General features: G+C 39.2%; 1 protein-coding gene across 1 annotated transcript in view; it reads right to left on the bottom strand.

The window, feature by feature from the left end:
• Positions 1–1,164: 1,164 nt before the first annotated feature.
• SPON1 (spondin 1) overlaps positions 1,165–27,927 on the bottom strand; it is a 201,553-nt gene continuing 174,790 nt past the window's right edge. The window contains exons 8-16 of the mRNA XM_063332892.1: positions 11,828–12,029; positions 10,593–10,733; positions 10,140–10,215; positions 9,538–9,720; positions 8,856–9,026; positions 8,594–8,761; positions 7,563–7,727; positions 6,099–6,362; positions 1,165–5,216 (exon numbers count right to left, since the gene is read on the bottom strand). Coding sequence (XP_063188962.1) covers positions 5,053–5,216; positions 6,099–6,362; positions 7,563–7,727; positions 8,594–8,761; positions 8,856–9,026; positions 9,538–9,720; positions 10,140–10,215; positions 10,593–10,733; positions 11,828–12,029 — 1,534 coding nt within the window. The 3' untranslated portion in view covers positions 1,165–5,052. The remainder of the gene's footprint in view (positions 5,217–6,098; positions 6,363–7,562; positions 7,728–8,593; positions 8,762–8,855; positions 9,027–9,537; positions 9,721–10,139; positions 10,216–10,592; positions 10,734–11,827; positions 12,030–27,927) is intronic.

The following is a 27,927-nucleotide window of genomic DNA, read 5'->3' as shown; positions in this document are numbered from 1 at the left end:
TACTTGTATTACGACTCGTGGTTGAGGACCTGCTCCACCCATCATCTTCCTGCCATGCTGGTTATGGTTTAGGTGCATTGGCCATGCAACGAAGAGCATCCTAAGTTAGGGCAGGCATCCTGTCAAGTAGGTCCCAAGCAGTACTCAGATGGCTAGCTAGCATTTAAAGAGGCCATATGTTCACTTACGCGCTCTGTGACCCCTTCCAAGGCAAAACTGTTCTGATACAGCTTTATGGGCCGTAAGGTCATGACTGCTGTTCCAGATGTCTCGCCATTCGGTATGCCAGAACGTTAAATTGCTCCATAAATTCACATAGCTTCACAGTGTCAGTGGAGAAAGAGCTCACTTAGATGCTGTAAATTGTCCCTCAGAAAAGTCTGTCTCTGTCCCTTGGTGTGAAGGTGCCCAGCTGACTCGTCCTGCTAAGCCAGACCACCGGGATGGCATTGCCGTGACAACTCGCCTCAAGCTGGGCAGGCTCACTGCTGTTGGTCTTACCTGAAGACAAAAGGATTAGCAATTTTTTTTGCTGAAACAGCACTCTTTGCCAACAAACTAAAGCAGGGATTACAGACAGGTGAGTAAATCTGCCTTCGTGCTTCTGAAAGTGGCTACAAAGAGCGGGGCGCCTCGCGATGCTCTTGTAGACACTGACAAACCTGCCTCAAAACAGCCGCTTGGAAATAGCGAGCATTTGTCTAGTAAGAGCAGACAAGCTAAATACCAGCGGAGTTTTATCGGACCAGACTCTGCTTTGAATTGTTGGGCAGCAACTCCTGGGCTTGTCATTTCCAGCCTCTAGGTCCACCTCAGCCTTGTTAGGCTTTAGTTTTAGAACGGGGTTGGTTGTTTTTCTCATGACCACACTGGTTGTTTTTAGCTGGCTGCAAGATGTTACCTACAGTCGCTTTTCTACAGCGTCAGCTTTGCTGAGTGGCTCCCCCGAATGCTGTACTTTTCTGTGTAGTTACCAGTGATGTACTCAGGCACGCAGCGTTCCACAAGAGTCTTCTAGCAGCATAAAACACCTGCTCAAAGTTTCACAAAACCTCAAGACTTTCTGAAAGCTCATTTTTAACAGTTTTTCCCTTGTTGTATCACCAGGCTTTAAAATGCGTTATTTTAAAGAGCTTCCCTTTTATTAAAAACCAACAGCAGCAACAAAACCAGCATGAGAGTAGTACAGGGTAATTTGAGTAACGACCCTAAGTTACTCTGTGATTTCTAAAGAACAACAAAGTGAAAAAAAACCACTAATGCACATAATTTCCAAGTGGAAAGAATGACTGGATCTACTAAATTCTAGCTCACTCCAGACATCTCATTAGCTTGAACAGGAGTAAAATGTAAATAAGAGGGTGACTCGACTCCTTCTATTGATAAATGTGTGGATTTTTTGTGTGTACATCATCATATTAGTTGAACAGAATGTCATACAAGTATAAATTTCATAGTAAAGATGTCTTTATTCCAAAATAATAATAATAATAATAATGTGTTAGCCAGACAGCTACAAAACATCTACACAAGACTTTGGTAAGAAATATTCATGGTAGCTTTTTCATAATTCCACAGCAAACAAAAACAACGAAGGAAACCTAAAAATGCAATCAAACTAGATCTTGTTTAAATTGTATGCTGCACACACAGAGTCCTACTGTACAGTTGTTAAGCCCCTAACTTTTCTTTTATATTATGTGTAAAGATTCTACAGTTTTTTGTATGTTAGAAAAAAACACCATACACACAATGCTAAAATCCGATAGTTGAGGTCTACAAAACTGGAGTGACATCTGTGCTTTCGGTTCAGCAGTTTTATCCAGGAGATAAGAGAGAGAACAGTTCTCTTTTTTATTGACTGATAATCAGTGGCTATTACACTACTAGAAAGTTTACAGTAACAATGCAATACGTCTACATATCGTATATCGGAGCTTTTTTTTTTCTGAATAGAAAATCAACCTCTTATTTTTTCTTCGTTTGTTTTTGTTTGTCTTTTTTTTTTTACAAAATGTAACAAGCTTAAATATTTCTTTTGTATCAAGTTAGAAGACAGACAAGTGACTTGTAAAATGTTTCAACAGAAAAACAGTGTGAAAAGCTGAACCTAAGAAGGAACGATCACACGTTTCTGACCCAGTGCAATCTACGTTGTCATTGCATGTATTATCAAGGTGGGGAAAAAAAAACATTTCCAACATTCATAACTTTAATGAGCCTAAGAGAAATGACTGGAAATTACACTGAGCAGTCTCCTAAGAGAAAAAAATGCATATGGAGAATCAAATTAGTAAGAACCACAGTGAAAGGAATGCCAGATTGTTTTAATGGACAATTTTGTGGGCACGTTCAGAAAGATGCTGCGTATTTCCTACATACCTAAAGGTGTATTTGGACTACGTAACCTTTGGCAAAGGGAGTAATTAAAAGACAAAACAGCTTGATGAACTGGAACAAACATGAAAATAACATCGGTTTTAACTGATTATTTGCAGAAACAGGCACGGTTTTGCAAGATGAGCTTGAAGAAGTGCTAAGGGTTGATGAGATAAAACATTGTCCATAAAGTCATAGCATTTTTTTCCCATTCAAGAGAAACTTCCTTCTTCTGCTCCCTCTGCCCCAAGCTCTCACAGATCCAAGCCTACAAACCCCACTCTGTCACCCGTTTCGTCGTCAAAGGTTATTTTTTGAATGACGAGCCCCAGCTGGGTAGCCTCCGTCAGGCTCAGCAAGAGCGGCTCGCCGAGCAGGCGGTGCGTGGGTCCTGGCCGTGTGCGGAGCTCTGCCCTGGCCGAGCGCCTGGCATTCATCTCTGTGCCCTTCCTCTGCAACCATCTGATTCTTCACCTGAAATACGCTCAGCTGGGCACTCCTCCGGTATCTGTATCATTCCACTGTTTTTTGTTGGGTTGTTTTGGTCATAAAAGGATAACGTGCAAGGTAAGGTCATGAATACATTACTTAGGGACAGTCTTGCTGCTACGCCGCAATAGCAGCGCTATAGAGACATGAACTGCAGAATTTTTCACCAGGCACAAGGAGGCAAGCTATCTGAATTAATATTATTAAATGAGCCAAGCTGTGCAAAATGTAAAATGTTTGGTTGTAGCATTAAATCTTGTTGTATTCTTTTTTCCCCTGGTCTGGTTCACTATGGGCTCGCACCCATTTCATTTAGCAGCGGCAGGAGAGGCTTAATGCTGCAGGTGGTTCCATTATTTCCCTGGCCCTCCCCTCATCCCAGGTATAAAAAAAGCTGTAAAATACCTTGAGGGGGGCGGGATGCCACAGCTATGGAAGTCCTGAGCAGCCCTTGCAGCGGTCAGTGGAGAAACGGTGATGAAAAGCCCTACAGTGTAACGCAACCAGCCGGTCTAGCCCGTTCAGTACGGGGAGGTCATGGGCAAATTCCCAGGGTAGCCACAGGGATGTTGAACAGCCTCAGTGGGTTGTGGTTCACATCAGATGCGGACACTTAAAACCTGGGTGTCAGGTTCTCAGGATTGTGACCAAGTGTTAAGGAAGTGAGTGAATTACTTAAGGCTGGTTTAAAGAGACTAGAAAATAAATTTTTCTCCATTCATTTCTCTCAAGCTTGTTTGAAGAGTTAGCATCAACAGTCTTTATTTTCAGTGCATTGTTATTACTTATGTAGAGACATAGGTGTATGCGGCCTTTCCTGGACCAAAAGATAACCCATCACCTTCATCTCCCATCTTTAATGTTAAATTGTTAAACTTACAGGACAGTATTATATTCCAATAGCAAGTGAAGCCCAAGGTCTCGCTGGTCCTACACCTGGTTACACGTAGGGATGAGCACTACCCACCCTCTGCAGGAGACGGTGCAGAATAGCAACAGCAATTTGGATGGTGAGGAGCTATTGCCTAATCTCAGGCAGGTTGTTGATCACTCAGGCGGTCAGGGGAGACGTTTATCCTAGCTAGTATATCTACAAATGAGTAATCCTCACAAATTTAGTAATTTTTAGATCCTCCTACACTCTGAGTAGAAAAACATAAACCGTAAATATATTCTTGTGTCAATCTGTAATTAATATTTTAAAAGGCTGTCATTGTTTCGTTTCAGAGGCTCCCTTCCCTTTGTTGCAAGGGATGCGTGAGAACCTGGCTCACCTTTCCTCTACCACATTTATTATACTCTAAACCTCTTTCTCTCTTCACCTGTCACTAAACATCCTCACAAAACCGAATCTAATTTTTTAGTGTCTCATGTGGAAGCCTTTCCATGACACAGCTGTTGTGACTCTCTGGGTTTGGACCGATTTCTGTTAGTTCTGTACCCATTCCGAGAGGCTGTGGATAGACCCAATATAAGAATTTGACTCTAAATACGTTATGATAGTCACACGTTTTCTTTGTGTGCTGTTTTGACTCTGACTATGTAGTGGGCAGACATCACTATTGAGCTGCACGAATTATTTCTTTTTTTCAGTTTTAAAGAAACAAAGACCATTTTGCATGGACCATAGTATCCACGTGAAGAGAAGTATATACGATAATTATTATAACGATCAGCTTAACCCAATAGTGTAAAAAGATAAACATGCACCTTTAATATTATTGAACCAGCATTACTGAAATTACTCCTTGGCATAGTTGTGTAATCTTGTAGGCACTGCTTTGGATTTTCAAAATCAAAGCGAGAGAGAAATCCTCCCACATATGAAACATGTCACTTTAACTTAGTTATGTTAATATGCATGCATCCCATGTCTTTACAAGTAGTATTTCTATATGGCTATTCCATGTCCACAGATATGTCTGTATTTTAGTTAAATGACTCATAATGACTTACTATTTTTATGCATTAAGGGCTGGCTGGAGTACCAAAGATTTACTCTCAGCATAAATCTGTGAGGAAATATTTATAAAATATATTTCTTGCACCAGCAAGACTAAAAAGCAAACCACACTGCAAAAATGAAAACTATTATACACTTTGTATTTTTTTTGTTTTAAAAACCAAACCAAGGTTGACTTTCCATTTAGCTCAGAGTGCATCGCTTGGAAGCCTTGCGCTTTGTTAACAAGGGTGAACATTACACGCTCTCAGCTCCTTTTTGTCTTTGCAACTAGTAAACTGAGTACTTTTGGACCTCTTCTTTACCATCATGTAGCGTTCCTGAATTCCACCTCCACAGAGTGTAGAACATTCTGTCCAAGCAGTCCATGGTTTCAGCCTACAAACTGAAAAAAGAAGTAATTTTTTAGTCAGCTTTTAGTATTTCAGCCTAACTTGTATGTCTCAATATGTGTACCACTACGCACGCGTGCACACTTACATCTTTTGAATCTAAGACAGCATATTGCCTAGTGTATTACAGTAGGAATTAGGAAACCCCAGCTAAGTATAATCAAGGTGTATTTGTCAAACACTGAAAAAATGTATTAAAAAAGAAATTTACTGTCTACATTATAAAACAGAGATAAAATTCAGAAACTGTTAAATGTCAGACAAGTGTGAACCACAACTTAGCAGCAGTAATTCATATCCAGATAATGTAAACTATGTGATTCGTATCCAGATAATGTAAACTATACCACAAGATATTATGTTTTATTGATGTGAGGCATCAGTGCTTGATAATACTGTCCCTTGTTGAAAAGCCGTCCGAGCAGGTCTCTCAGAGCAGTCTGAGTCTGAATCAGATTACTGAGGTGGAAATCAATTAAGTTTTGAAATTCAGCCTTGGACCCAGGAAGAAATACTTCCAAAGTTCAAAGGTAACTGGATGCAAAGATTATTACCCAAGTCTGCAGAAATTGCAATCACTCCTTTGCCGGGTCTAAATTCTAGATTTTTTCACATTCCATACTTTGTAGTGAGGAAGCTAAATATGGGAGATGGACAGATACGAGCCTTTCTCCATTGTGCCCTAAGCTTAGGTCACACATTTTTGGTGACAGGCAAACACCAAAAGTGGCTATGCTTCACTTTATTGCTAAAACCTCCCCTAGACTGAAGTGATGAAAATGTTCTCGCAGCACGAAGTGGAGCTGCTCACAAGCTCCTGTTCGGCAGAAAAGACAAATAGACAGGCGCATACTAAATAATGGTTTCACACTCACCTGGATACTGCTCACTATCTATATTTTTTTTCGCTTGTTCACTTCTCCTTTTTTCCCGGGCCTCTTTCCAGCGCCTCTTTTCCATACCTGGGCCTCTCAGGCACTTCCTTACTCGGCATTTTGTACGTTGGACAGTTTCTGGGCATGCTGTTCCTCCAAACTGGGGTTCTATTTTAATCATTCTCGTCCTGATCATATGGCCCTTTCCACATGAAGTATTGCATTCGGACCACTGGGACCACTCTGTTAGTTCACAGTCGATGGCTGCAAAGAATGAGAAATGTTACACGAAAGCCATGAGATCTAGAATTTTCGGAGTCCGTTTCTAGCAGAACTATTATTTGACTCCTTCCTCAATTTCTTTTTCAAGAGTGGCGCTGGCAGATCACTAAAATTACAAAGAACATATAAATAATTCTCCTGTGCCTTCTTCAATTTTCCATTCTGTACACCCATATGTCTGTTTTATAATGAAAAGCTGTTAAAAATTGAGTTCTATTTACAAAGAATCTGATACCTCTGAGATCTAAGCCTTACTTTACTGGTAGTGTTATGCAATAAGCAAGATTCAGTAATACCATTGTTCCTTAAAAGTTTTCATCTTTCAGCGCCGCTTAAAACTTACAGCCCCAGTGAATAGTAATCAAAATGATATTTCACATTATTTAAGAAAAGCTGAATTAGCAAATTACAGTGTAAAAGCCTTTTTAACCAATACTTTCTGTGAGAAGTAATGTAATTAGTTATAAAGGCTCATAAACCAGCTGGCAACAGGACACTAAAAGCAATCATATCTTATTCATTCAGCAGCGCCTTAGGCAACCACGCTTCAAAAAGGCTGCAAAGCAACTAGAAATTTTCACCACCCAAGAAATGGGGGATTTTAGTGCAGTAAGGTAAAAAATCAATGTGCCTGACTCCGCACCGTCCACTGGCTGATATGATATTCCAGGTTGCAAAGGGATGTAGATCAGTAAAAAGGCTACGACACAGTTCAGAGCTGTATCAAACATGGAGCGAGCCTCTTTTGTGCTCGTTCTGTGAGCTAAAAGAATCAACACAGGTGATTTTAATCCTTCTTTCCATTCTTCCTAGCACACATTCTGCATTTAAGTCAAAAATACGGTTTATAATCCTGACTTATTTACTATTGGGAAGTGCACAAACTGTTGCCTAAAGCTGTAGTGTGTTAAATATGCAGAAATTGTATACCCGAAGCAATATTGGTCATCAGTGTAGGGTTAAGTAAGGCAAGCTGAAATTAAGACAGGGTCGTATTCCAGCTCTCAATAGTTGAAAGTGCACGATAATAACAATAATACTGCAATAAAAACCAAAAAAAATCCACAGTTGATAATACTCCTATCTAAGAAGTGATGCTAAAAATTGGCGGTAAGAGTTTTGACCCATAGACTGTGCCACACACAGTTAGCCTCCTCTTGCCAGAGAGTTTCCCACACTTACGGCATTCAGGCAGCATGCATTTTTCTGCTTGTTCTAGCTCCTCATTGCAGTCTCCAAGCTCAGCAGCAGATTTCAGCATCCTTTGCCGGGTTCGCATTCCCTTCCCGCATGTTACACTGCAGTCACTCCATTCAGACCAAGGAGAGAGCAGACAGGGGATGGTATCTAATAAGAAAATAAAAAAGTAATGAATTCTTGTTATATATAAATTACGAAGGTATACATTTTGAAAATAATACATGTGGAAAGTGTTTCATCTGGCATCAACCAATTATACTTTGTTGTCACTTGGAACAAAATGAATCACAAGCTGAATGATATTGCTGAAGAAGCTCAGAAAACAATATATTAAATTGAAAGGGTTGCTTGGTTTTCTTTGCTATCTTTTTTCTAAATCTTATTCATATCTGCAGAGTCCCAGTGCTTCCAGGGAATAAAAAGTTTAAGAAGGTATGTTTCAATCATCACTCCTGTAAAAAAACCTGTATTGTTGCAGTGGACAGGACTGGAGGTCAAATTAATATAGTCTAAAATGTGATAATTCCACACTTTACCTACCAAAAATCTTTTTAAACTTAATTCTTTCAGTCTTTGATGGAAATCTTAAAATTTCTTAAGAAATTAAAAACATTAATAGTCACAATAAGGGTGAGACTGGCTGACTGCACAAAAGGACCACCTCAACTTCTGAACTGTTCATAAGCTAAAAGGAGAGGGCCCTGTTATAATCTAGCTTTATGATTAAATACACCTCATTTTCCATAAATTAGAGTTGCTTAGGTATGGCTTGCTAATATACACGTCACTGTATGGGTAATATAGTAATAGGATACCACCGAATATTTTTCACTGATACTCTCATCCTGATGGTGAACATGGTATTTAATGCACATTCCTGAAGGGATCTAGTTTTAAGGAGAACAAGAAAAAAGCAACATTGCTTCTGGTTTAGCTATATTTGTGCGATAGAGCAATGCGTCAGACGTGGTGCCACTCTTTATAGTAGAGGAGATGAACTCATGGACGCTTACGGCATTCAGGCATCATGCATTTCTCTGCCTCTGTAGTTTCTGCCTTGCACATGGATCCATCAGCGGGAGTCATCTTGATCATTCTGTGTCGTCTCTTCATCCCCGTGCCACAGCTAGCACTGCATTCATCCCACTCTCCCCACTCCGTGACCAGGCAGCTGCTAGGGGCTATTCAAAATGGAGAGAGGAAATAGTTCTCTAGTAGAGCTCAGAGGAAAAAATGCTTTGGGCTGGATTTCACAAAGCCGAGTAAAATACTTACAACATTCCTCATTTACAATACATTTCTCAGTCTCTTCAGTAGGCACTTTGCACATAGAGCCATCTTCAGGGAATTGCTTTACATATCTCTCTCTAGATCGCGTTCCCATTCCACAGGAAACACTACAGGGGGACCATGTAATCCAGTCAGACATCATGCAAGTGGAACCATCTAAAATACAGAGAACCATTTCAATTGCTAATATTAACAGAATTGCTGATAAATCTGTAGCTGCCCATTTGTGTGCAGTATCACTTTTATGCTGCCTCTCACATTCTCGCCTCTCCTCTGTTGCTTATTTTACTCCTTTCCTTTATACTTCTGCGTACTGCGTGCACCGATTCAAGTGAAGTGCAGAACTGACCAGAGACAGCTTCAATTGTTATTCTTCAGCAATTATTCCTCTGTTTGCCATAATCCAAGTCATACAGCAACCAACAGCTTTAAGAACTTTAAAGGAAAAATAAGCACTACAAGGTGGTGTTCTCCTCCCCTCTTTCCTCTTGATTGAGCACTGGAACAGGCTGCCCAGAGAGGTGGTGGAGTCTCCTTCTCTGGAGATATTCAAAACCAGCCTGGACACGTTCTTGTGCAACCTGCTCTAGGTGACCCTGCTCTGGCAGGGGGGTTGGACTAGATGATCTCCAGAGGTCCCTTCCAACCCCTACCATTCTGTGATTACCTTCATCGCTGCAGCCTGGACCCATGCATGGCTGAAAATCTTGGGTATCTGGGCAGGGCACACTGAGGTCCAGCTGAGCTTTAAGCATTCTCTGCCTCATCCTCTTGCCCTTTTCACAGGTGGAAGAGCTGCAGGCTGACCATGGGGACCAGTTTGAATATATGCAGGTCTCAGGGGTATCATCTAAAAAGTAAGAAAAGGCAGTGAACATTAAAAATAGATTGTCCTCCATTTGCTTCTTGGCTGGCAATTACTTTAGATGTTAATAGGATACATTCATTCCTCCTGCACTCTATCTTCTCCGGTTTTAACCCAAAGAAAAAAAAAAAAGACTAATTGCCAACTTTAATTTTAAAAAAGATATTTTTATTTGAACCCCCAAAGGCTTCTCTTATTGCTTTTATAGTTATTGTCACCTTCCAGGTACACATGCAATTTCTTTGCTGTATAAGGGAAGACTAATAGTAGATACCAGAGAAGATGAAAACCTAAATCACTTTTTGGCTTTTGCTTCTGAGTCCGTTTTGTACTTTATCTAGAAATGACAGTGGAGAATGGAACAAAATATAAATTAGTACAGCACAAACTAATTTAAAATGTACCTTCTTCTTTTTCTTCTGGTGCTAGATCTGCCACAATATCATCTATGTTATCGGGTACGATATTGCATTGCTCCCCCTGCAAAGAAATTATTGTGGAGGTTGGATACAGGAAACTCATCTGTGTACGCAGCAAGAGGGGCTAAAACAGTATACTGTGATGCACTGCTGCATCTGCAGCACTTTTTTCTTTTCTAATTCTTAGGTGTACTTATTAAAAAAAAAGCCAGCCCCAGTTCAACAGATGTAGTAATTACCAGAAGTAGGAGAAATAATACCTTAAAACAGTTTTAGTTCTTTTCTGCCATTATCTTTGTTGTGGGTAGGTTAAGGAGGGTACATTTCGGGGGAGAGGAAGGATTGTTTCTTTGCTCTATGGAGTATTTTGCTTGCTTGAGAGTTTTTATATATATATATATATATGTATATATATATATATATATATATAAAAAATACCTTGCGTGCAATTCTCTCAATGACAACTCTGGCTACCAGCTTGATAGATCCTCCTTCTGGATCATAAAATGGGCTCTGAGGATGATCTAAGCTTGTGAGTGGTCTGATCTTCTCTTGAGGCACTGTAGGTTTGTTAGGAGACTGCAATCAAAAAGAAAAAAAATATTAAAAAGGGAACTAATAATTCATATTAATAGTACAATTCATCTGCAGAAATTAAAACTTCTCATGAATGCTATATTGGGAAATTCCGATAGAAGATGAACTCAGTACATTCATACTTAATGGTAAGGTTTGGGTTTTTGTGTCAGGAAGCACAAATAGTTTGGGTTTTTTGTGTCAGGAAGCACTTCTCTAACACTATGGGATTCAACCCTGAAGCTGGCTTCACAATAAGATGCAAGCCTTGTTGTGTGGTTAGATAACTACATTAATAAAAAAATATATTCAACATGCCTCCAGAGCTGCACTACAACTGGAGAAATTCCTTAGCTTCTAAAGAGACCAGTCTGAATGAAAAAATCAACCAACTTCTGTCATCTAAAAACGTGCGTGGAAAGTGGAATATGTGTGGTATTTGAGGATATGACTAATCTTGCCTAACTTCAGCTGCCTATATGGTCTGTACAGACACCTGGTGTAGGTACGCTTGTCGCCTGTGGAGACCTAACCGATTCAGTAACTTGACGTAACTCATTTGGTCAAAACCAGGACTTTACCTGAGGATGATGTGAATCTCTTCCTAGACTGAGAGAGTGATGGAGACAGAGAAAATGGATGATTTTAGAGTCTCGTAGTGATGAGAAGTCCAGAGTTTCAATCCCTGCCGTAAGGAATAGTTAAGTTTTCTGTGCCAAGCAGAATAGTTGGCATTGCGTTGAAACAGTAAACTCAAGTTGATGTGGCTGCTGATGGCAGACAGATTTGTATCAAAGGGCTTGGACACCTTAATGCCTAGTTTTGAGCAAACCAAGTCCTCCATTTATTCAATACGTGAATATAATAATATCCCAGGTGAATGTAATATTATCCCATTAATAATAATGTAATTCAGACACGAAGACTGACAGTAATTGTAGCTAGCATCTGTCTAAAAGAATTTTATTCACTATAAGCAAAATTTTTATTCGCGTGGCATAAAGGCATATATAGCATTACCATGGATCCAACAGCTTTCATTCTTCACTGCTTTAAGGTAAACTTTACACTTAATATATTACAAATAGTCCACATACCTCATAGGTAACGCCACTGTCTGTGCCAGCGTCCCAGGGTATTAAATCCTGAACGACTTTCTGAACCCAGCCACAGTCCTTGGTGCAGAGGTCTTCAGCGGACAGGCCCACGTTCCAGTCCGGGCTGGGGCCGAGCATGGTGAGGAAGGACATCAGGTGCCGGTGACGATCGACAGAAAACTCAGCAGAGGGAGCAGCTCTCCTGCAAATTGGCCACAGGGAGACTATTAGCAAATGAATTCGAGTTTGCTGTTAGAGGGCAATGAAACTGGTGCTTCAAACTGTGAAATACTGAACGCTGGCATGACGCTGCCCGGTATGTGGAGATGGAGCAGCAGGACAAGGAGAGAACTCCTGCTCAGCACTCCGTATTTTTAGTCTCCATGTACCATCTGAGAAACTGCTTTGATATCATTCTAGGATATTTTGAGTTTAACGGGTGAGAGAGACGTAGCAACGAAGAGCTGCAGCAGCATGCTTACGTCTTGGTTGTGTAATAGCAATGAAAAAATCTGTCACACCGCTTAGGAAAATCTGAAGTAATATAACGGAGAAATACCCTGAGGTTTTGATTGCTGGGATATTTTTGACACCGCCCCAGTCCCTCAAGATAATACAAACTCCAATGCCAAAAGTACTTGGAAGTGCTACTGTGCGTGGAAAAGCACTCATTAATAGAGTCCTAGTGCTCGTATAAATGAGGAATTAATGGCCACTGCCAGCCCTAGAGAGTTCAGCCAAGACTTTTGCAGGTGTCTGCCAGAGTATGTGAAAACGCCTCTATTCATCCAGCCTTTGTCCGCCGTTCCCTTAGGAAGAAACCGTGCTGAATCACGCAGTGCTCTGCGATGCTCACGAGCAACTATCGCATTCCTATGCAAACGAAAAATAAAATCAGGCCTGAACTCTTGGTTTCTCTTCACAGATGAAAAGCTGGACCTTTTCATGGCATCTTTTTCATGAGCAACAATATGGAGTTACTTAAAGTATGATTTTGTCAATTTTGCTCTACCAAACACTGGTCTGATGTCAGTCCAAATTTTCTTCAGTTACAGGACTTGGATCAATACAGAGTCAAGCTGCGGTGGTGTTTTTTTTCAATTTTATGCCAACACGCTGCTTTATGAGCATCTAAACACCATGCTTATTTTTAATGTAAAGGGTTTTTTTTACAGTGTTATTCATCTTCCCTTTTTGGGTTAGGTAGCTGTGTATATATAATGCACATACACTGTTCTTCTCTAGTCATAAGGAGTTTATTCTTCCTATAAATGCTTGCATCCCTGTGAAAACGTGGCATTTCATTTGTGTAATTCTTCTGGCTCGTAGCACTCTCAGCACATTAGAAAAAACAGAACAGACAATGATTTGGAGTAGTTATCATGCAGTTTCAAATGTAAGACGCCTAAGTAAGTAACTCACGTTCAGAGTCCTTCTTGAGTTGCTGTAATTAAGGAAATGGGCTGATCTAAGGCACAGTTGAGAACTACTACCTAGGCACAGGGATAGGCACTGATGGGGCTTAAACAACAGAGATCTTCCGTATCTGGTTTTTTTTTGTTTTGTTTTTTTAATAAAATGACAAATTTCAAATATTTCCAGTATCCATATAAATGATTAATTTATGAAGCTGCCAGGAATGTAAATCCTTCCACGGATACTTTAACAGCACATCTGGCTCAAGTGTCCTAAGACTGGCCTATGGATCTCCCCAAAGGAAACTAGTGTAAAAAGGTACCCAAGTGCACCCTAAACCTGACCCTTTTCATATCTGTATTTTTAACATGCCCGATAAAATAGGAATGTAGATCATCTTTTTTATCTCTGCTTTCAATACAAGTATATATTGCATTGTAAGGCTTTTAAAATTGAAGAAAGTGTTCTTCTGTGACAGGTTGAGCACGTTTGGTAATGCTCAGAGGAAAAGCCTAAAGTTTGTAACTGATGTGAACTTCCTGTAAGAGACAAACACGTCTCTCTGCCTTCCCCTACACATGTACATGCATAAACCCAGCGGTGAATACGAGCTGCAAAGCAAATCCTAAACATTAGGTAAGGTCTAGGTGACAACCCTGGGAGCCCCACAGGGCTGGGGAATCCTGCTGTTGTTGGCTGAAGCAGACGGTACTTTTCCACTGTGAGCCTGATCAGCCTGCTGTCAATTCCTGTCACGTAGTACAGAGTGAAGCGAGGTACCAGATAGTGTTCTGCATCCTAATGTTCTCCGTTTTCTTTATTTTTATTCTATTTTCTTTTTGTCAGCATGATTTGGATCCCCAGCTATAGGGACACCATACACTGGAAAGCATAAGAAAATGCTCTTTTTTTCCCTTGTTGTTTTGTGTCGTTCTGCTTTTGTGCGGTTTTGGGGGGTGTGTATGTTTATTTAAGGTTAAAAGAGCCGAAACATGATATTGCTTTACAAGTTTTTTCCCTAAGTGACAATCTAGTTGCTATCACTAGATAGGGGGTGGTGTGGTGTGTGCTAAGAAGCTCTTTGGCAAGCCAACAGAAAACTCAACTTGCTGCAAGACGTACTTTTGAGTGTTGAATCAATACTCTTGTGTTCTACTGCTACCCCCATAAAGGGTAACGGAGCACACGTAAGTAAGGTGGTTGCGGAGAGTTACTGGGTAGAAATAGAAAAAATAGTATTTTGCAGAATAAAACTCTGAGGTTACTTTTGGTTTAATATTTGATCAGTATACAAGTAAAAGAAGTAGAAAAATGCAGCCAGAGCACATACTCTTTGTCTCTAGCTCAACAAATAAGACCATGGATGGGGCTGAGTTTGTATGGTTGGAATCAATGTGAATTTTACTACTGGATGTTATGTTATTATATTCGTATAAGAAAACCATTTGCCTCATTTGCCTTCATAAAGATTTTTCCAGCAAGACAAAAGCCTATTACAGAAGGACAGATTTCACCATGAAGAGCATCTGTTTTTCCACCGTGAAGTGCCGTGTACTGCAGGGAATCTCTTGCTAGCTGTTAAACTCACCAGGTTGGCCACTAGAAGTGATTCTAGCTGTGGCAGCACAAATGCAAATAATTTTTTCAAATAAATTAAAACAGTGTATTAGATGCTTGTTATGCAGCAGTGGAGGAAAAGACAACAGCCTGAAACGTCTTCAGAAATACTGAATTTGTGCAGTGCTTCACAGTTATCCGAGTTCCGACTTCGGTTGAGGGTAAAAAATAATGTTGTGATTAAGTGGCCATATTAGAGAGAACAACAGAGCGTAAAATACTAATTGTTACGATAGCTGTTTGAAAAAAAAATTCTAATTCTGGTAGTCATATATTTTATACTGGGGAAAAAGTCTGATTGATTCCATGGGTTTAATAACTGCACGGAGCATACGGTAGTTTGAAATAACTTATACTTCTCCAGGTTTCTTCACGAAGCTGTATTAAGGTATAATTGTCCCAAGCCTATTATTAGAGTCTGGATACTACATTCATGTGATCATACCAGGATCTGATCTCGTTTGTGCTAAGGATAACGTAGTAGCCTTTTCAGATAGGAAGAAAAAAGTGTAACCGCAAGTGAAGCCAGTCCAAGTCTGATGATGGCTGGAGGAGGCGGGTCGTTGAGAGCACTGCAGGCCACGTTGCCACTCACTTACTGTCAGGTCTAGGTGGTGCTGATGATGTGAAAACACTATTTTTTTAAGATGAGAATTTAGCAGATTACATAGATCATAAAAACTGCGTATTTTAAGGAAATAGTAAATGACTTGTCTATTATACCTCTAGTCAGCAAAAGTGACATTCTTCTTTTTTCGAGGCTTACACTAACTGCATCACAGATGCACTGTCCAGGATGAACAATCTATTTATTCATCTTTAGAATTTTTTTGCTATTGATACAAATAACATTATGAGCATGGAAACGTATTTCACACCCTTGAACTTCCAACTCTGCACCCCCTGCCTACCAGCAGCACCTACACAACATCTGCTTTAGTGAATGAACTTTAAAATCATAACATCCCGAAAAGTGCACTAGCTTCAAAGAAAAGAAATGAAGAAAATGAAGATCTAAAATGGAAAATACTACTCTCCTAGAAGTCTGCAACTAAATAGAATCAGATGCATATTTAACCAACATATTATTAAGAAAACCATTTAGGAAGCGATGCAAAAGAGTTCGGACCATTGCATGGACAACAAAGTTTTATGAGCAGATACTGACACCTGAACATAAAAACAGAATTTCAGAGTTGCACAGAAGGAGGGGGAGAAGCCACCTTAAGTTCTGCTTAAATGCAGTGCAGGCAAGCGTTCAACCTAATGAATAATTTAAACAAGTGCGTGTCCCAAAAGAGCCAGAGAAAGGAAAACTACAATAAAATGAACATTGAGTCAATGAAATTTGACTGACATCCATATGAAAAGTTGAAAAGCACTTTAATGACAAGCTGCTTTGGTCTCAGCACCAAATTAGAGAAGGTGACAGTAAGAGTTTGGCTATTTTGTTTCATAATGAAAGAAAAAAGAAAGCCACAACCAATTTTTTCCATTTACCTTTTGGACAACAAAAAAGCCTGCATAACAACCACTTACTTTGCTGTACGTATTAAAATGAGAAAACCGGCTAAAAGAGATGGATATGTAATTGTATACATAACTAAGGGGTTACATCATTACCACTGATGTTAAGATTAGAACAAACGCGGTTCTAAAATATCGTTAATCTGAGTATTTTTAAAAAGCATTACAAAAGGAAGGGACTTTGTGCAGCACATCTGTAAGATGTTTTCCTATTGTCATCTAAACATACCTGGATTGCTACTTTAGATAATATTATTCATTAATATACCAGCTCTATGATTTAATACCTTCAGAGTGGGTATACCATAATGATGTGATTAACAAATATGAATAGGCTCTCCTCACTGAAAACCAATCTCAAATATCTCAAATTAGGACTGCAGCTGCTGAAAACTGCTGATTTTTGTGTGCGTTCTTTGCAGGTTGTCACAAACCCGTTAGGCGTGGTTATCCCACAGGGTGCTGGCAACATTTGCTCCTGTTTAGAATAACTTCATGTCGCTTCTTAGATCACTTTCCGTGCATTTACAATCAAACCATGTTTCAGGAATCCTTTTACAATATATGGCATTACTGTGTTTTTACCCAGGCCAGGCTGACTACAAAGCCAAAGGACTCCAACTGTAGGAATTCAGGAAACTTCTCTCTTCTTCACTTCTTAGGAGCGTCGGGGCTACAAATTGTCTGCCCAGAGCAGTTACAGCTGTATTTACAAAGGAAATCCTATGGGATGTTGTAAGAGCACTGTTGCTTTATATCTCCTATTCACCTGGCTGATCTACAAAGCCCTGACCGTGCCCTGTTTGTCCTGAGAAACAGTGACGAGAGATCAGTTCTTCAACCCAGTGTAAGAGCCATCACAGCCAGATTTCTGAGCTTTTCCTCTCCCATTAACGATGTCTGATAAACAGCACAGAATTATTTGAGGGACTGTTTTAGCAATGAACAGTGGTTTGCTATGAACTTAATTTATTCTGAATGTTAGATTACAGCAAATACCGCTTTTTAACAAAAATTACTGTAAGGCTATTTATTGGAATATCTACAAAATGTAGATACTCCTTCAAATTCCTTTAAAAGCTTTTTCAATAGTATTGTTATGCATTTCAAAACCATTTATTTTGCAAGTGTCAAAAGCTCGGAATTTCATTTCACATTTCCTTGGTCCCAGGGTAATCTCTGAAGATGTCCAACATCTCACCATGTTTATTAATACGATACACATTCCATTTCATTCAGCATCTATATCCATCTAAATTACATATGCCTTTTGGTGTCTGGAGATGTGAATTAGAGTAAATGTTTAATTATCATTACATTAATAACAATGCAAAGAGAGAACAATTGGAAGTTTGAAATTTCGCATATAGATTTCTGTTCACTAGAAATTTAAATGGCAAATTGTTCCAGTTACTCAGTGAGTATTTACACAAGAACGCAGAGTTAGGATTAGTAAGTAGACATATAATTGCATGGAAATAATGCATACACGATTACTCATGAAATTATAAAGGGAAATTATTTTGGCTCAAAGAAAGACAACAGATGGTTGGGAAATAATCATAAAACAGTAACTACCAATGGGAGGAACATGTAAAGAAAACAAAAGCAAGAATCGAATGGGATGGGTAAGTTTGATTTAACTGCATGGCCATTAATTTCCATGAACAATTAGTATAAAGTTCTTGCAGTGATTGTTCTTAGTTAAATCTCTTCTGTGTTTTAATACCCAACCTTTTTCCTTGCCTAGTGACATTGGAATTTTAAATAGAAAGTAAATGGTAAGCGATAGAAAATGGAATTGCCATATGTGCTTGCTCTGACAAAAAAATGATCGATACAATTTTATTTTTTTTCTTTCCCAACAAACACATATGTTCTTCCTTACTTTTTTGAGATTGAATTACGAATTTCTTAATGTGGGCGTCAGACCATCTGTCAAACAATGAAGTTTCCCTAAGTCTCAATACTACACATAACACTTAATACATTAATGCCTTTTATAAGAATGATGTAGTTTTGTGATTAGGTTTCTTTAGTTCAACACTTAATAAACGTATAGAACTATAAACGCGAAGACTCAGGTAAACGCAATACTTTACGATAGCGTGTGACTTCTTGCGAGGAGAGGCAGAAATTTGCAGCCTTGTGCTCCTAGTATACAACCCAACATTATTTAGTCCTGTTTTCTGTGAAAATTACGAGACTGTGTTCTTGTTTCATTTACATGGAGCTCTGTAGAGCCATTAAAATCGAGTAACCGAGTTGCAAGGGCAGCATATGGTGTTGCGTTTACTCATTCTTGTTAAGTTCCTAAAATATTAATAAAATGGAAATTCATATGATTAAAGCTTCTATCTTATATTAATTATCCAAATATATACACGTATTTTGAGCTCAATCACACAGAACCTCAAATTTAGATCAATTATAAAGACTAGTTAAAAATGCCATTTATTTTATGCAGATTTTTAAAGTGTGTTTTCTTCTTCTTTAAAATGTGTTTTCTTTCAGATTTACTTCAAGTAGTTCTTTTGGCTTTGGGGAAAAAATATTTCTGGTTTTTGGATAAAATTTAGAATTTATATTAAATAATCTAAAAACACTAGGAAGATTTTCTGTGTTCAATGTGAAACCATAAATTTACCGTTTAGGTCCAATTCTCATGTGAAAGCTTTCATTTTGAAGTTAGAGCCTTTTAACAAAAGTGTTTTGATTAGCTCTGCTGATGCATAAACTGCTCATTCAAGATAAATTACTCCTGCATACAGCTGTCAGGAGTTTACTGACACTTCTATCAAAGTTCCAAAGTACTTAACTCAACTCATACAAGCAGGGATCGCCCCATGGTTTAGGGAAAGTGGTGGTCTTTAAGACGGCACATCAACAGTGTGGAGGAATGATATACCAAGGGACGGTGGGGTATACCGCAGGAAGTTTTCTGACCTAAAATATAGTTTACCCGTTGGCCAAACGCAAAGCTGGAGCACTCAGAATTGCTTCGCAGCTCCAGAGGGATTTATGTATTTGCCTTCATGTTATCAGAAGTCACAACAGACTTTTTCCCTATATATTTTTTTTTGTATATCAGATGCATTTATGCATTACTATTTCTGATTAGACTGGGGGTTAGAATTCTTCTATTTTTGACAATATTAAACTTCACTGGATTAATCCCAGCTATCTATAAAATCATAAAAGGAGAAAATAGCTGAGCTAGACACATCAGGTTGCCATAGAAACAAGCAACTCTCTCTGGCCTTCTCATTCCTCTCATTTTGTACACAAAATCTCCGAGATTTGAAAATGCTTCCTAGTACTATACTGTCATTTTGTAGAAAGAAACTTCATTTACATCTGGATTGACAGATACTGGCTTTTAGCCCATTTTAGGATAGATAGCACAATGTGACAGTGGGAGATAGCAAGAGAGAGAAAGATTTGTGGGAAAAAAATATGCCAGAGATTTACAGAACTAAAAAGTAAAGACACAATGCTGTAATAGCACTATCAAAAATAAAATGTTGCCATGCAAGTATAAAATACATACTTTATAGAACACTTTATTTGGGGGCAGTGGGAAGCAACAGAAATCTTTGCAGGCTATCATCATGTTCTATTTCTGGGATATGCGTCATCAGACTACTTAAGTTCATATGACTTTTAACAATAAGGCCCAAATAGTACATCCATGCTAGTATGCTAGTACAAGATTATGCCTGAAAAGCACAGAGCTACCAGAACATGGTATTTTCTTTTTTTTAAGGCTGTGTCTCTTTGCAGTAGTAGATACCATAGAATACCTAGAAAGTTTGGCAAGAGTTTATTGTTACTACCGCAGCTTATAAGTAAATGGATTTTTTTTAAAGTCTACACCCAGAAATAATAATTATTAAAGTTACACTCCCATTCCCTTGTAAGCAGTTGTCCAGGAAACCTGAGGTTTTTAAAGACAAAGCATTTTCATCAGCACCACATAACAAATACTCGGTGAGAATGCATTTTTTCCATACAGGACTATAACAAGAGATCTCATCCAAAAAATTGAATACAGAAATCCGAACAAGATCTTTACTTTAATTGATGTGCTTGCACTTCTTCTACAGATAATGTATTTCTCCTCTGAGAACTGGCTTCTTTTTGCCTTTCCTATATTTCCTACGAAAGGTTTTACTTCAAAGAAGTTAGTTTCTAAGGAAATTGGTTGGAATTGGACCATTTCTTAGTTTAGGACTTCAATATAAATTTTTACTCATAATTAATGCAAGGAAAGTATCACTTATTGTGGAATCACTGAAGAATAAGTATTTCACATCTACATCTGGCTATGTGTTATTTAAACTCAGGTTCTGATTACTTCTTGCAAGAGTGATACTGTTGGCCATGATAGAGTGTGCAAATGCCAATTCACACGTACTGCTTTCCTCCACTTCTTCCTGCAGTTCCACAAAAATATCTCTCTTGCAACTATTACAAATGGTTGTGCATTCCAAAAGGCTTCACTCCAAAAACGTTTCCCCCATCAGCCTGAGCTCTGCTTTCTGATTTTGTTCTCACTGCATTTCACTGGCTCCCAGTACGGCTTTTGCAAAAATTTTGTTCATCTGTTTATGCTTTACATGGCATCTCAAATAGGGTCACTTTCTAAAGAAATAATGAGCTACCAGATGTTAACAAGTGATCACAGGAATACTGAGACCTCTGTACATTCATTAAACTTGGTCAGATGTGGATGAGTTCTTCAATTCATTGATTGTCAAGTCATTTTTCCAAAAGATGGCAATACAAGACCTTCATAGTTAAACACCTATTATAACATTTTAAACATAAGTAAGACATTGTATTTTCCTCTAACTTGGCATGAAAATTTCAGTGTGAATACTTCACATGTAGTGAAATTAAACCAATGGAATGCAAGGTATTGTAATCAGTATCCTACACGGTGAACTATAATTGATACATAATGTTTCCCACATTTTGCACTTGTTAAAAAAATGAATCCATTGGTCAAATTCACTCAGACTAGAAAATGATTGAGCATGCTATTTTCCTCTGTTCAGGCAAATCCTGAAATCACTTTCTGCTATTCTGTGCCAGCCCTGAATTGTAACGTGTGTAATGACACTGCGCAGCATCCCATACAAGTATATGGGTGTTTCAGTCGAGATCAGAGGTGCACTTCAGAGGTGAATTTCCCATTGTGCTGTGGTTCATATCCCGGAGCGATCTTGGAGTGCAGACCTGATTTCTTTCCGATCCATCTAGCCTGGAGCTTCTAACCCCGTGCTCCTGCTGCCCACAGGCAGCCACACTCCATGTGACCAGCGTGGCGGCCACCCAAAGTCATCCCCCGTCCCCAAAATGTGACACCTCCTCAGGACTGTTTCACTCTGTGGATCCGCTCCTGTTGCGGTGTATTTCTTACGGATGTAGAGAGCTGAGATAGCTGTTCATTATGAAGAGTTTTCACGGTTATAAATACATAGAGATTGTAATGCTTTCACCATAGAATTAAAGTAGGTTTTTAAGTTCAGACAAGGCATACCTCACACAAAATCTTCAGAAAATATTCCCAGAGCACCTACTTAAGGTAAAATATAGGCCACACAATACAACATTACAACTTTTATTCTTATAAAAGCATATCTGTACTTGGAGAGAGCCACTTAAGGATTTAAAAAATACTTTCAAGCATCTCAAAATTTAAATCAACTCATCTGTCAAGAGAAAAGCCCATCATAATTCTTCAGCAAAAAAAAATCATATATTTTCTTTTAGGATAACATAGATTCAGTGAGATGTCAAATATAACCACATTTCACTCATCCCACTTCATTACAATGGCAAGTCACTGAGAAGAAATTTGTAACTCAGACAGTTCATCAGCCTATTGCTTGTTTCAATTCTTCATGCTTTAGCTACTAGCAATTTTATACCCTTTTATTTTCAGTTGTTCATGATGACTTGTTATCAATGAGACAGGCTTGTACAAATTTAATTATTTTCTTCGCTGGAAGTTTTATTTTCCTGGATTCAGCTGTTACTGATTGAAAATCATGTTGATGTGAATTCAGTGCACTATGGGTACAGTAACGTTGCTGTTATAATGGCAATGACTGGCTTGGTTTTTATGGCCAACTCCCCAGCCATGTGTTAGCCAAGTAATGTTCACACTACTGTGGTCAAAGGGCTGTTGATGTTGTAAGCTATTAGCTGCAGTTAACACCATAAGCTATTCTTCCTACCAAGAATCCCTAAAATGGTCATTAATGTTTGCTCCAGGCAACAATTTGACACTGTCTTAGCATGATAGTTATTTAAGTTTCATTTTTAATCAGTTATTCTTTTTGAACCGTTCACGCTATCCACTTTACTGTATAGAGAGAGACTGTACTCTCACAAATCATATTTACATAACTACTCACATGAGGAAAGTCAAATGTATTAAGTTGTCCCATATGCTAAATGAATAGTTACACACCGCTGAAATTATTTGCACCTTAGCTTTGGAGTAAACCAACTAACATTAATGGCATTACCATGCACGCTGACAGAAGAATTTATCCATAGTATAGATATTAATTGATTTTTTTTTTGGTAGGAAATAATCTAAAATTGAAGGACTATTGAACTTTGTGAGTAAAGACTGTGTCCTTGTGGAGGCTTACAGAACTATAATAACTCCATGCACCAGTACAGGTTGGGGCTGACCTGCTGGAGAGCGGCTCGGTGGAAAGAGACCTGGGAGTCCTGGTGGACAACGGGATGACCATGAGCCAGCAATGTGCCCTCGTGGCCAAGAAGGCCAATGGCATCCTGGGGTGCATCAAGAGGAGAGTGACCAGCAGGTTGAGGGAGGTCATCCTCCCCCTCTACTTTGCCCTTGTGAGGCCGCACCTGGAGTACTGTGTCCAGTTCTGGGCTCCCCAGTTCAAGAGGGACAGGGAACTGCTGGAGAGGGTGCAGCAAAGGGTTATGAAGATGGAACACCTCTCTTATGAAGACAGGCTGAGGGATTTGGGTCTCTTCAGTCTGGAAAAATGACGGCTGAGGGGGGACCTTATCAACACTTACAAATACTTAGAGGGTGGGTGTCAGGAGGACGGGGCCAGGCTCTTTTCAGTGGTGCCCGGCAACAGGCCAAGAGGTAATGGGTACAAACTTGAGCATAGGAAGTTCCATCTCAACACGAGGAGGAACTTCTTTACTTTGAGGGTGGCAGAGCACTGGAACAGGCTGCCCAGAGAGGTGGTGGAGTCTCCAACTCTGGAGACATTCAAAACCGACCTGGACAGGTTCCTGTGCAGCCTGCTCTGGGTGACCCTGCTCTGGCAGGGGGGTTGGACTAGATGATCTCCAGAGGTCCCTTCCAACCCTATGGTTCTATGATTCCAATTTCTTCTGCAGTAGTGCTGCTATCAATTTTATAATGCATTCTATATAGTGATCCAATATGTAATATATTCTGCAAGGGCCATACTATTCACAATTCTGCTACTGTATTAAAGGAAAGAAAATGCCTTCCAAAAATCTATTGTAACATCAAAACACGACAGGTGTCCAAAATAGCGTGGGGTTTTTTAGCACGGACTGTAAGCTCCTCTGCATGGTCCTTTCAGACCCCAGCTCCCTCAGCGCAGAGCCACCAAAGTTCCACTGTACCACAAGCGCTCTGAAGCTACCAGGTTACACCCACGGTATAACAAGTAGTGGCCCATGCAAGCAACGTAAAGATAAATGCAGCATTCAACCAATTAGGAGAAAATGTCTAAGAAGTATGCAAGAAAGATGAGCATTATAAAATATAAGAAGTAGCAATAAATAATAAGCTTCCTTATTTCTATATAACCCTCTGCTGACTCTCAGGCACACTAGGTGAAATTATACATGCATGACTTATTTTTCAAATCATTAGGTGGAACAGTGTTTATAAGCAATTTGTATAATCAAATGTTAATCATATACAGGGGATAGATGATTAAAAGACTACGATGCAAGCTTTTCTTATCACTTTGGAGAAAAAAACAAATAAAATTTAAACTATGCCCATTACAGATGGTTAATTGCAGTTCAGTCTGTATTTTGCCATTTGGAATGCTAGTTAACCCCAAATACAAGTACGCGTGTTCAAACATGTCTTGTTTTTAAGTCTCAGATGGGTAGTCTGAGGACTTGGTTAATTAATCAACCGAGTAATTTATTAATTTCTGATGTATATTTTTATACGTTCTGAAATATGGACAGTGCATTGCAGGGCAGGGCGGGAAAGCATTTCAGCATTCTTAATGGCACAGGAAGAGTCACGTAACTGAAAGTGAGCAACTAATCTCAGAAATTGTCACCTAGACATCACACAAAACTGTTGTGACTACATAATATTTTAAAAGAACTAAAGGTACAATTTCATTTCATATGAAATATTTTAAGTGGATGGATAGGAACTGGAACGACTGCAAAATTCAACCCCCCCGACTTCTCTATTGAAGATGATTAAAGAAAATTAGTAGGTACTTTTAAATGCATTTTAGTTTGTACGCTATGAGGAGCTTAGGGTGGTACTTGCGAATAATTCTATCAACCCTTAATAAGGTGCCCTAGGAAGACTAATTCACAGAATTAACTCACAGACGTTGTCAGGTCTCTGGTCTCTAGGGCTCTGGGCATTTCATTATTTTTTATCTAAAGCCTCTCTGTTATCAAAGCTGAAAGGTGCATTGATTTGAATCTTCCCCTCTTGGTGCCGATTAATATAGATTTAGTAGAGAACAGCATTTGGCTCTGACATTGGGATTCGGAGATACACACTGCAGACGTCTGGCTCCAGAGGAAAAGAGTGAGTGAGATTTGTGTTGGGGTTCAGTGCATAGACACGTCCATGCTGAACCAGCTGGTGGCAGCATGGGACATGGGACAAGGGAATGGAACAATCCTCTTCCTGGCACAGACCATCCCCGGGATAACGGCTCTGCTAACAGGTGGGCTAATTTTCTAATGACATGGCTAAATGGACCATATTTTGGTTTTGTGGATTTCCAAACACACACTATTGGCTGTGCTTAAGTCCTGTACATTCCGTCCCTACAGAAGTCCCTACATAAAGTGTATCATTCCCTACAGGAAGTGAACGCATTTCTGTAGGAAGGTCACTTAAGGTGCAATTATAGCATATAGTATCTGAAGGGGGTCTACAAGAAACCTGGAGAGGGACTTTTTACAAGGGCATGTAGTGATAGGACGAGGGGTAATGGCTTCAAACTAGAGGAGGGTAAATGTAGATTCGATATCAGGAAGAAATTCTTTACTGTGAGGGTGCTGAGGCACTGGAACAGGTTGCCCAGGTAAGTTGTGGGTACCCCATCCCTGGAAGTGTTCAAGGCCAGGCTGGATGGGGCTTTGAGCAGCCTGGTCTAGTGGGAGGTGTCCCTGCCCATGGCAGGAGGGGGTTGGAACTAGATGATCTTTAAGGTCCCTTCCAACCTAAACCATTCTATGGTTCTATACAGTCATATACAAGGTGGTTTGATTTTAGCGTGTTCAAGCAGCAGCTGATGCAAGACTTGGCAGCAAAGATGTCGGTGTGGGTTTGTGCCGAGGCCTCTGAACAGATGCTGGGGGCTAACCGGGTCCAAAGGCTGCGCAACTGCACCTTCTCTGCTCTTCTGGTTCAGACTGGCTCGGCTGGCTCAGACCCGTGCTCTGTCACACATAATTTCAGCACATACCGACCCTATCTCAAATGCCTTAAAAAATGTAGCTGGCATAAACTGCTTAATTATTTTAACCTTAATATTTATAATAATTAACTGCAGTGAACCATCTCAAAATTAAAACATGATACAAGGGAATAAGCAAGTTGTTGACACTAGCTTGGTTTTACCAAAATCTGAGGCAAAAAGTAAACAAGGAGAAACAAAAAAATCTTTTTTTTTTTTTTTTTTTTTTTCTTTCTGTCTAGTAAGATCACTGATCAAGGCCAGGAAACTACTCTATGCACCTGTTTCTTTTTCCTCCAACAGTCTCCACATTAAGTCTCCAAAACAAATTACTCCAAATGTAGGCAGCACAACAAGGTACTGATTTTGAATGCAGCCTACAAATATTTTTTATATAGGTCTTATTAAAGGAAAAATGCCAGCTTTAGTTGCGGCATGCGTGCACATACATTTTATCCACACATACGCAGTTTAGAAAGAAGCAGATAATTCACATAGATGAATAGGTAAATTAATTTCTCAAATTCTCCAGATAGATAGCTATAAAGATCGATTAAATAAATCCTAAAAAAAGATTACTTCTGAAAGATTTTCAGAAAATCTTAAAAAGATTCCTCAAATAACATATTTATTTTATAGGACAACACAAAAGGAAATGTCTACTTGAAATCTTCATTCTAAAAAACGACTCCATTTATTATGAATGTAACGCAAATGTATGTAATTTTGGCCTATTTCCATCACACAGAAATTAAGCAAGTAATGGAAAATCAATTTCAACTAGATCTAAGCAAATTAGCATTTATTTTAAAAGCGTATTTCTGGGTGAACAGAAACATTTTTTCTTAAGTTGAATTCAGTAAATATCAGTCCAAAAAGGAGACAAATCTAAGTGTTTTCTCTTCAAAAATTACCTAATTCATGCATTCTGTTTTAAGTAATGTGAAGGTGTTAAAAAAAAAAAAAAGAAAAAAGAAAAGGCTAAAAACCTGGAAAGAGAACAAAATATTTTTGTTGGCCAGGAACAGTCTCTCTTCCAAGGCAGCCACGGAACTGAAAAAACTATCATCATTCCATAAGTGCCACAAAATAGACAGAGTGATTTCTAATTAATGAGATCATGCAACTGAGCTGTACTTGTTCCACACATACCTCTTCCCCATCGTACAAAGCTGATTAACTCACTGTTTACCAAACATTTTAGAGATTAATCTCTTTCAGAGAACTCTTCTGTCTCTCCTCACTTGAGGGGAAAATCCTAGTAATTGCTTTCTTCCTCTGGCTAATAAATATTTAATCATTCCATGCAAAATAGTGAAGCTTGAGCTAGATGAACAAGATATGTGACAGTAAAGGGCTCTCGCTGTGTAGGTTGCTGTTTTGAATTTCACATCCAGAGACAGACGTTAACATTCAAGTCTGGCCAGGAGGAAAGGAGAATTAAACCCAGACCTTCCAAGTTCCAGGCGAGTCTTTTCCATACTGGGGGATACTCTTTATTTCGCTGACCATATGGGTGTGTGGCTCACTTGAAAGGTCTACCTGAAGATTTCTGTCAGATTAGGCTGTCACTGATAAAATAGGCAGGGCAATGACTAAATAACGTAAGTTAATATGATTTAGTTGCGATCTACTGCCTAACAGAGGTCCTCTCACCCTTGTGAAAATGTAGTTAGCTTTGGGTTTGCTGAAAGTTGGTTGCATTTTTATGCGTTTAGTAATGTTACTAATAGCTATTTAGGTATGTAAACACTTCAGGAACTGAAAGTTTTAGAATTACGTGTTTACAGGAAATAGTTGCCTAAATGCCTGCCAATATTCTTTTGT

This window comes from Chroicocephalus ridibundus, chromosome 4 (genome assembly GCF_963924245.1).
Source record: "Chroicocephalus ridibundus chromosome 4, bChrRid1.1, whole genome shotgun sequence".
NCBI classification, from domain to species: domain Eukaryota; kingdom Metazoa; phylum Chordata; class Aves; order Charadriiformes; family Laridae; genus Chroicocephalus; species Chroicocephalus ridibundus.
Note: the sequence above shows the minus strand (reverse complement) of the source record. Positions and strands in the feature narration are given on the sequence as shown.